Below are 10,000 nucleotides of genomic sequence, written 5' to 3'. Positions count from 1 at the left end.
GTAGTTGAGGTGTGTGATGAGTGTGTCGTTGAGGTGTGTGATGAGTGTGTAGATGAGGTGTGTGATGAGTGTGTAGATGAGTGTGTGATGAGTGTGTAGTTGAGGTGTGTGATGAGTGTGTAGTTGAGGTGTGTGATGAGTGTGTAGTTGAGGTGTGTGATGAGTGTGTAGATGAGGTGTGTGATGAGTGTGTAGATGAGGTGTGTGATGAGTGTGTAGATGAGGTGTGTGATGAGTGTGTAGTTGAGGTGTGTGATGAGTGTGTAGTTGAGGTGTGTGATGAGTGTGTGATGAGTGTGTAGATGAGGTGTGTGATGAGTGTGTCGTTGAGGTGTGTGATGAGTGTGTCGTTGAGGTGTGTGATGAGTGTGTGATGAGTGTGTAGTTGAGGTGTGTGATGAGTGTGTAGATGAGGTGTGTGATGAGTGTGTAGTTGAGGTGTGTGATGAGTGTGTAGTTGAGGTGTGTGATGAGTGTGTCGTTGAGGTGTGTGATGAGTGTGTCGTTGAGGTGTGTGATGAGTGTGTGATGAGTGTGTGATGAGTGTGTAGTTGAGGTGTGTGATGAGTGTGTAGTTGAGGTGTGTGATGAGTGTGTATTTGAGGTGTGTGATGAGTGTGTGATGAGTGTGTAGATGAGTGTGTAGTTGAGGTGTGTGATGAGTGTGTAGATGAGGTGTGTGATGAGTGTGTAGATGAGGTGTGTGATGAGTGTGTAGATGAGGTGTGTGATGAGGTGTGTGATGAGTGTGTAGATGAGGTGTGTGATGAGTGTGTAGATGATTGTGTACCTGGTGATGCTGAGTAACAGATTAGCTACGATGTTGTTCATGGCATCAAACGGCTTCTCCGACTTCGACACTCCCCCTTTCCCTGAGATAATGGTACAGTCCTTCTTAACCACACTGCCTGGTTTACTGCTGTGGGTCATGAGCTGAATTTTACTCACAATATCCATCAGAGACTGCAACACACACACACACACACACACACACACACACATTACACTCACTTCAAATGTAATATAAACTCTGCTGTGATGAAATAACAAATATAAAAACTCACATTTGCTGTCCACACACACACACACACACACACACACACACACACACACACACACACACCTACCTGGTTCTCGACAGGTAGGACACAGTGAGCATGCTCAGTAAGCTCCCTCATGGCCAGAACACTGTTGTATGGAGAGGTGATGACATCATCTTCAGCAGACGGATAAACCGCGGTGACGATCCGACACACATCCGGAAACTCGTCCTCCAGGAGCCTTAACACACACGTCCCCAATCCTGACCCAGTCCCTACACACGCACACACACACACACACATACACATACACACACATACACACCGTTTATGTAGCATTCTAGATCACTAATGTTATGAATTTTAGGCTCACAGAGATGATCTAGAATGTTTGTGCTACGTGTTTGTGTGTGTGTGTGTGTGTGTGTGTGTGTGTGTGTGTGTGTTCTACGTGTGCGTGCGTGCACTCACCTCCCCCCATAGAGTGAATGAGGAAGAAACACTGCAGACAGTCACAGTGTTCTGCTGCTTGCCGGATCTGATCCACAATCTGCTCACGGTACACAGAACCATACGTATGATGTCCTACTGCCCTGACACACACACACACACACACACACACCTCAGTCCGTATGTCCTGAGATACCGTCTGAACAATCCCACACTGCTGTAATAGAATAACACTGACAGCGACGTGTGTGTGTGGTTAATCACCAGTTATTTCCAGAGCCGTAGGAGTTGCTGATGAGCTGAGTGGAGCTGAAGAGCTGCTGCAGAGGTCCACATAGAACCTGAGAGAGAACCCCCTCCTCCATATCTATCAGCACTGCCTGGGTGTGTGTGTGTGTGTGTGTGTGTGTGTGTAAGAGACAGAGAGAGGGAGAGAGAGATATGAATAAAGAGAAGAGAAAGGGAGAGAGAGGAAATCCTGAACAGATCTGATTCAGAGTTATAAACACTCACTCGAGCTTTCAGTGCTGTAATTCTGCTTCCAGGAGCTCCACCACTTCTCCTACACACACACACACACCTTGTTATTCTATTATTATTCTGTCTTTCTTTTATTATTTGTCTATTATTATTTGTCAAACTTACAACTCTCAGTATCAATCACACTGAATGGAACTGAAATGAACTAGAGACAGAGAGAGAGACAGGCAACAGACAGGTAACAGACAGGTAACAGAGAGGTGAGTACCTCGGGTCAACGTTCCTGAAGAAGCTGCTCAGTGCCTCATCATAAATTCCTCTCTGAGGAAATAAACAGTGTTACTGTGTGTGTGTGTGTCAGTGTGTGTGTGTATTCACTACAAATATCAAGTATTTAGTCAAGTATCAAGTAATAACAAGTATTATATCCCATAATGCACTGCTCCTGCCAAATTGCCCACACCCTGTCCTTTAACCTGTACAGATTATCCATAATGCAGTTTGTATGAAACAGGAAGTAGGGCAGTGTTCTGGACAATAACACAATTGAGTTATAAACACTATTAAAGAGGTGTGTGTGTGTGTGTGTGTGTGAGAGAGAGAGAGAGAGAGAGAGAGAGAGAGAGAGAGACCTTGTTGACGTGGGCGTGTTCTCGGAGTGCGAGATCCCAGAATCTGCAGCCCACCTGATTACCACACTGACCCACTGACCACAACAACAAATTACACAACAATAACACAATATCACAGTAACATTAGAAACACAACGCTGTTTGTCTTGAATTAAATCCAGAACATCGCATTACTATAACTGATATTTTTATTAGTCATGTGCACTACAGGTGAGGCGAGGGCAGGTGAGCGCTTTGACCAATCAAATCTTACAGAATTAAAATATGTAAATGAGCTGCTGATTAGTTGATCACGTTATTATGCAGTCAGAATGCAGTTATGTTATTTATAACTGAAACGTTTTAAAACTATATTTTTCTCCGTGAGATGCAGCACTAACACCAACACTCCTGTTGCCATAGCGACCAAGAACGCGCGCGACACTGGAGTTTTAACATTACACTTGAACAACATTTAATAACATTAAAGTCCTCCACCATCACACAGACATTACTATGCGCTCGAGCTCTGACTCCCAGTCAGTATGACTAAAGTTAAAGCTAAAATTAAGACCCACAGAAAACTGCTAGCTTGTTGCTAAGTTAACATTTTATCGTATTAAAAACTTTCTTACCTTGAATAATAACTGACTGAGTCATTCCGCGAGCCCACAAAACAACCACGAATATATATACTGCCAGACTAAAATGACTGTTTAATTTTATTTATTTATGTTAAACCAATTCTGTGCTCTGTGATGATTCGCGGTCATTCCCCGCCATTACAGTCAAACTCACTTTGTCGCGCGTTGATGACGTATGCATGCACAAACTACGTCACGTGGTTTGCCTTCCGCTACCATGCATTATTACACTGCTAATGTTAATGATGAATTAACGGGATTAATATTTGTTTTTGTAATTTAAAAGCCGTGTACCTTTAATAACTTGTATCGCAGGTGACATTTTTACTAAATAAATTAGTTTCATTCTGAAATGAAAACATTTGTGTGATGGAGTTAAATGATAAAGTAATAAACTGATGAAGTGTATTGAGGAGAAAGAGAGGTATATTATAGCATATTTACATTTTTAATGTCGAGTGTTTAATATCTTAAGATTTAAATATTAAATTTGATGCACTGTTAACTGTGATGTGACCTACTGCAGTCAGAACATTATTAAAGTTTAAATATGATTCAATATTTAAAAGAACAGACTTGGCAAATAAATAAACATAAGAACCTGTAGTGTTCTCACTCCTAATGGAGTTATCCATCCATCCTTCCATTTATCCATCCTTCCATCCATCCGTCTTCTGTAGTGCTGATCCTACACAGGGTCACGGGGGACTCAGGGCACAAGTTGGGAGACACCCTGGACGGGGTGCCAACCCATTGCAGGGCACACACACACACTACAATTTAGAGATGCCAATTAGCCCAAAGCGCATGTCTTTGGAATTGGGAAGGAAACCGGAGTACCTTGAGGAAACCCCCAGAGCACATGAGACAAACATATTATCCATCCATCCATCTTCAACCGCTTACTCCTTTTCAGGGTCACGGGGAACCTGGAGCCAATCCCAGGGAACATGGGGCACAAGGCGGGGTACACCCTGGACAGGGTGCCAGTCCATCGCAGGGCACACACACACACACATTCACACACCCATTCATACACTACGAACACTTTAGACACGCCAATCAGCCTACCATGCATGTCTTTGGAATGGGGAAGGAAACCAGAGTACCTCGAGGAAAACCCCAGAGCACATGAGACAAACATATTATTAATTGATGAAAATGAAATTTCGAGCTTTCATTTTACTACATTTACTACAAGATATTCTCACCTGCTAAGATGTCAGACACACACACACGCACACACACAGAAGTATAGACCTCAGATTGTTTTTAAAAAGAAGCACTTATTTATTTTTTTAAAGGGACATTTGTGTAAAAAAATAATGAAATAATGAGTTGAGAGATTGATAAGTAAACAAACAGAAATGGATGTTAGGTGTATAATTACTGTTTCTTCCAGACGATAAGATGTGTTCTTATTATTTCCAGCAGCTGCTGAGACTTTCACAGGAAATATTATCATTTCAGCATTAACTCATGACCTGGTGACCTGGTGGTCTGAGGAACACATTACATTTAAACTGTTCTGCTGACAAGATAATAATGATCTAAATAAAGAGGTTAAAGGGCAAATAAAGATAAAATAATGTGTGTATGTGTGTGTGTATTACATGGCAGTTGATAATATGAATGAATATAGTCACATGACTAGCATATACAGAACAGAACAGGTGAGGGGGTGGAGATTTTCCTGTGATGACATCATCAGGCCACAGGACAGCCGTCCACAGTAATGACTCCTTCAGTGAACAGTGTGTGTTTGTTCTTAATGCTGAGCTGGTTGATGGACACGTTCCTCACACAGCCTACGTAGCTGCTCTTCATCGTCACACTAACAGGCTCTATGGTGTTTTCTGGAGGCGTGATAAAAACATACACACAAACACACACTGTAACCATGGCAACACACACCAGTGATCATGTGTAAGTTTTCTACTGCTATGTGTGTGTGTGTGTGTGTTTTACACTGACTTGGTGCTCCCCCAATGTAAAGTGGCATTAACACTCTGTCCTTCTTCAGCGGAACGCTCGTACTGTTTACACGCTTCTGTTCCCCGTCCACATCCACAATCAGTTCACTGCCCTGCCTCACCACTGCACACACACACACACACACACACACGCACGCACACACACACGCACGCACGCACGCACACACGCAGGCACACACGCAGGCACACACGCACACAAACACGCACGCACACACAGAGCATTAGCTTTAACAAATGCACTATACATTGCTTTATTAATGCAGACACAATGTGACCTCTGACCTTTGACCCTGTGCCAGTTGCCATCACATACGCCATTTTCGGCAGGAACATTCACCGTGCACGTTTCTTTATTCACCTGCACAAACACCTGAGAACACACACACACACACATGTGGGAAAACACATTAGGAAAGAAGTGAACCAGGGCACACCTGGGAGTTAGAGAGAAGTAAATGGGCGAATGGGAGTGGGCGTGGCTCTCACCTGGCCATTCTGCAGGTAGAGGCTGAGGTTCACCTCAGGTTTGATGTATAAGTGCAGTAACAATGCTGTGGCCACACGGGGGCGGAACTCCATCACCACTTCCAACCGCTCACCCACATTGATGGGCGTGTCTGTGAATCAGCACAGATTGGGCATGGTGAAGAGAACAGAGTGGGTGTGGTGAAGAGAACGGAGTGGGCATGGTTAAGAGAATATAGTGGGCGTGGAAAAGAGAATAGAGTGGGCATGGTGAACAGAACAGAGTAAGTGTGGTGAAGAGAATAGAGTGGGCGTGGTGAAGAGAACAGAGTGGGCGTGGTGAAGAGAACAGAGTAGGCGTGGTGAAGAGAACAGAGTGGGCGTGGTGAAGAGAACAGAGTGGGCGTGGTAGAGTGTGTGTGCATGTGTGTGTGTGCGTGTGCATGTGTGTGTGTTTATTACACAGCTGTGCATGTCCTCCCTCCTTAAAGAAAAACATTCCCTCTTCAGTCTTTCCCTCTAAACACGGCGTCACCCGGTAACTGATGGGGACAGACAAGAGGAAGTGGTCATTCAGACGCAGATCTCTCAGACACCCTGAGAACCCGGCTGTCACCTACACACACACACACACACACACACACACACACACACACACACACACACACAGAGCAGTATAAGCAATAAGTACACAGTGTGTGTATGGTATACCTAATGCACTCGAAATAGTGCACTGTATATCTAATAAAACTGTCTGTGATTGAAGACACGCCCATTACACACTTCATTATTATGGGAAGAAACAGTCAGAGAGACAGACAGGTTTTAGGAGCATCACTTCACCTCCATGTTCTTGTTGGTGTATCCACCTGGAAGGCTGCCCACATACAGTGGATTCTGCAGGTTCAGGGTGAAGTCGTCACTCTGAGTTTTATCCTCCATCACTAACACACCGTCCACAACCAACAGCCCTCTGTTACCCTTTCTGATAAACACCACCTACAGAGAGACAGACAGATGAATGATATCACAGCATGGGTGTGTGTGGGGGTGTGTGTGTGTGTGTGTGTGTGAGTCTTACGTTATGCCAGCTTCCATCGTTGTATGTGTCTGTGCTGCTGAGCCGCAGGACGTCTCGTGCGGAGGAAAACATGAAGACGAGTTTACCGTCATGAAGGAAGAGTGCAATAAAGTCTTCATCACTCGCACCATGCATAGCCACAATCATCCCCCGCCACGAGCGTGTCCTCACTGACACAGAGAACTTTAACCTGCACACACACACACACACACACACACACACACACCAGTTGTGTTAATTTATTCCTACTGTAGCTGGAAGTGTGTGTGTGTGTGTGTGTGTGTGTGTGTGTGTGTGTGTGTGTGTCACCTTTCTCTAATGACCTCAGCAATGCCATCATAACTTTGCCGACTGTTGCTACTAAAATAATGGGCGTTCCTGATAGCACGTGGGCGGGATGAGAGGTAACAAGATGTGGCCTCCACCTCTGGAGCAAACAAAGGGTCATCCTGCACTCCCAGAATGCTTTGAGGCAGGACAGGTTGGTCGATGCTCATCTGACAAAACATCACAAATACACTTGATGTCTGGATGAGTCATGTGACCAGGAGTTGAATCAGGTAAAGTGGAAGTTATTGAGGAGGAAATGATTCAGGTAAGTATGGTTCGAGAGACAGGAGTTCAGTGAAGATGAATCAAGTGAAGATGATTCATTGATTCAGGAAAAGATATCTTAAGGAGACACATTTACATATGATTTAGATGAAGATGAATTAGGTAAAGATAACTCAGGTGATGATGAGTCAAGTGGAAATGATTCTGTATATGACTCCATCATTGATTCTGTATATGACCCTGTGAAGATGGTGTGTGTGTGTGTGTGTGTGTGTGTGTGTGGTTTTACCTGGTGTAAGGCTGCAGGAGTGTGTGGAAGGGAGTGAGTGTTATAAGGAGTGTGTCGTGCAGAGCGTGTGTGTCGTACAGCAGGGGGCGTCTTCTCCACAGGACAGTCCTGCAGGGACACACCCACATTCTCACTGTAACGCTGGAAATCCTCCGCCTCGATATCACGGTCCTGCCTACAGACAGACAGACAGACAGATGGAGAGACAGACAGACACAGACAGAGACAGACAGAGAAGTTATTTTGTATGCTGTATGATAACAGTGTGAGTGTGTGTGTGTGTGTGTGTGTGTGTACCTGCTGATGTAAGCATAACTGATACAGCCAGTGAAGTTGTTGATGTTGCTCTGAGCAGATCCTCCGTAGTAGAACTCCTTAACTCCGTCTCCTTGAAGTGCAGAACCCGGGTTCTTCTTCTCCTGCTTGTCTCGGTCATCTACCACCAGCTGGTACCTACACACACACGTGGAGATAAACAGGTGCGAGTGAGTAAAGCCGAGAGTGAGACTGTTCCTCGGTTGAAGTTGCTCCTCAGGGTTTTCAGGAAGTTCTTACTTCTGCTTCGTGACAGAAGCGACCAGGAAGTGAGGTCGCCCATCACTGTAGTGCTTCTTGGATTTAACTTTAGTTCCTCTGGAGTGAAGAACTACTGCACCGTTCTCCAGAGAGAGAGAGAACTCATCCGTCTGTCAGACAGAGACAGAGAGAGACAGTTAGAGACAGATAATGACAGAAACCGAGAGAGACAGACAGACAGACAGACAGATCATTCTGCTGACTGAACGTCACCCTATTAAGGAGAGGCGGAGCTTAGTTTAAGTTTGACCAAAAGCAAACGTGATCATGTGATCATTGTGCATGTGTGCATGTGTGCGCGTGTGCGTGCGCGCGTGTGTGTGTGCGTGTGCGTGTGTGTGTGTGTGTGTACCCCGTCTCTGTGGTAGAACAGTAATCCAGATGGTTGCGTTGTTCTGAAGCTCATTCCTCCTTCAAACGAGCTGAACGGAGAGATTTTCGCTGTGGAACTCAAATAACCATCACCTGTGAAGTATGCTTTATGTGACATCTGACACACACACACACACACACACACACACACACACACACACACACACAGCGTTTTTAACAATATACAGTACTGTGCAAAAGTCTTATTCACATGCAGAGAAATGCTGTGGAGCAAAAGTTGTGTTACATCACTGTGTGTTACATCACTGTGTGTTACATCACTGTGTGTTACTCCGGTGTGTTACATCACTGTGTGTTACATCACTGTGTGTTACTCCGGTGTGTTACATCACTGTGTGTTACATCACTGTGTGTTACATCACTGTGTGTTACTCCGGTGTGTTACATCACTGTGTGTTACTCACAAAGGACTCCTCTGGACAGCCGCTGCTGATGCCGATGGTCCCCGGTTCCTCCAGCAGGTTAAAGTCTTTCTTCTGGAACTGAAATCCTTTTACACATCCTTTCAGTCCGATCAGAGAGGAGAACTCCGGCCTGAACACACACACACACACACACACACACACATTATAGCCAGTAGTGTGTATTTGTATCCCATGATGCCATATGTAGAAACACACAGTGCACTGAATATTAATGCAACCTGACAGATGTGTGTGAAGTTACACACATAGTTTTTTTGTGTCAGTCAGTCAGTCAGTCAGTCTCGCAAGGTGGCTTAGTGGTTAGCACGTTCTCCTCACACTCCAGGGTCGGGGTTCGATTCCCACCGGGGCCCTGTGTGTGTGGAGTGTGCATGTTCTCCCCGTGCTGCGGGGGTTTCCTCCGGGTTCTCCGGTTTCCTCCCAAACACATGCATGGTAGGTGGATTGGTGTTTCCAAAGTGTCCGTAGTGTGTGAATATGTGTGTGTGTGTGTGTGTGTGTGTGTGTATGTGTGTGTGTATTTATGTGTATGTATATGAATCACTGCGCCCGGGGACCATCTTCAGTCGTCTTGACTCAGTGTGTGTGTCACAGGATCCTGGCGCTCAGCAGGAAGTGAGAGTGCGGCCGATGCTGCGCGAGTCTTCCTCACTGTAATCCAATTCATGCGCAAGTCGAGTCCCAGTTTGTGTTCTCCATAATGGAGGTGGAAATGGAAACTTCGGTCTTCGTCGAAATCGACGGACGATCACCTGTGTTTGTGTATGCGTGTGTGTGTGTGTACCGTGACTGTAACATATCTGACGGAGCTCCCCCGATGTAAATATCGTTAAAGGGCAGAGTTTTCTTCTCGTTCTCTGTGGATTTAATGAAACTCCGGTCTACCAGGAGAATGACCTTCTTAGACTGGTGGTAGATCACCGACACCTGTGGGGCGGCACAGCACAGACACACACAGACACACAGGTGAACAGGTGAAGGTAGACAGGTGAAGGTA

The 10,000-nt window shown here is 45.2% G+C and overlaps 2 protein-coding genes across 3 annotated transcripts in view; both read right to left on the bottom strand.

Annotated features, from left to right (window-relative positions):
- The window catches only part of tube1 (tubulin, epsilon 1), a 7,134-nt gene extending 3,736 nt beyond the window's left edge, over positions 1-3,398 (bottom strand). Inside the window, exons 1-8 of one of the 2 annotated variants that reach the window (XM_053686030.1) lie at positions 3,217-3,398; positions 2,603-2,676; positions 2,239-2,291; positions 2,004-2,052; positions 1,755-1,870; positions 1,512-1,633; positions 1,128-1,315; positions 791-963 (exon numbers count right to left, since the gene is read on the bottom strand). In XM_053686030.1, the coding sequence (XP_053542005.1) occupies positions 791-963; positions 1,128-1,315; positions 1,512-1,633; positions 1,755-1,870; positions 2,004-2,052; positions 2,239-2,291; positions 2,603-2,676; positions 3,217-3,241 (800 nt within the window). In that variant the 5' untranslated portion in view covers positions 3,242-3,398. The remainder of the gene's footprint in view (positions 1-790; positions 964-1,127; positions 1,316-1,511; positions 1,634-1,754; positions 1,871-2,003; positions 2,053-2,238; positions 2,292-2,602; positions 2,677-3,216) is intronic. The other variant, XM_053686022.1, reaches the window with a different exon arrangement.
- A 1,093-nt stretch (positions 3,399-4,491) lies between these two features.
- The window catches only part of lama4 (laminin, alpha 4), a 17,999-nt gene continuing 12,490 nt past the window's right edge, over positions 4,492-10,000 (bottom strand). Inside the window, exons 23-36 of the mRNA XM_053686018.1 lie at positions 9,788-9,930; positions 8,983-9,112; positions 8,538-8,675; positions 8,165-8,295; positions 7,907-8,062; positions 7,610-7,784; positions 7,075-7,262; positions 6,766-6,955; positions 6,528-6,683; positions 6,147-6,300; positions 5,706-5,836; positions 5,502-5,589; positions 5,200-5,322; positions 4,492-5,081 (exon numbers count right to left, since the gene is read on the bottom strand). Coding sequence (XP_053541993.1) covers positions 4,933-5,081; positions 5,200-5,322; positions 5,502-5,589; positions 5,706-5,836; positions 6,147-6,300; positions 6,528-6,683; positions 6,766-6,955; positions 7,075-7,262; positions 7,610-7,784; positions 7,907-8,062; positions 8,165-8,295; positions 8,538-8,675; positions 8,983-9,112; positions 9,788-9,930 — 2,052 coding nt within the window. The 3' untranslated portion in view covers positions 4,492-4,932. The remainder of the gene's footprint in view (positions 5,082-5,199; positions 5,323-5,501; positions 5,590-5,705; positions 5,837-6,146; positions 6,301-6,527; positions 6,684-6,765; positions 6,956-7,074; positions 7,263-7,609; positions 7,785-7,906; positions 8,063-8,164; positions 8,296-8,537; positions 8,676-8,982; positions 9,113-9,787; positions 9,931-10,000) is intronic.

The sequence above is a fragment of the Ictalurus punctatus genome, chromosome 2 (genome assembly GCF_001660625.3).
Source record: "Ictalurus punctatus breed USDA103 chromosome 2, Coco_2.0, whole genome shotgun sequence".
NCBI lineage: Eukaryota > Metazoa > Chordata > Actinopteri > Siluriformes > Ictaluridae > Ictalurus > Ictalurus punctatus.
This window is presented reverse-complemented; position numbering and strand designations above follow the sequence as displayed.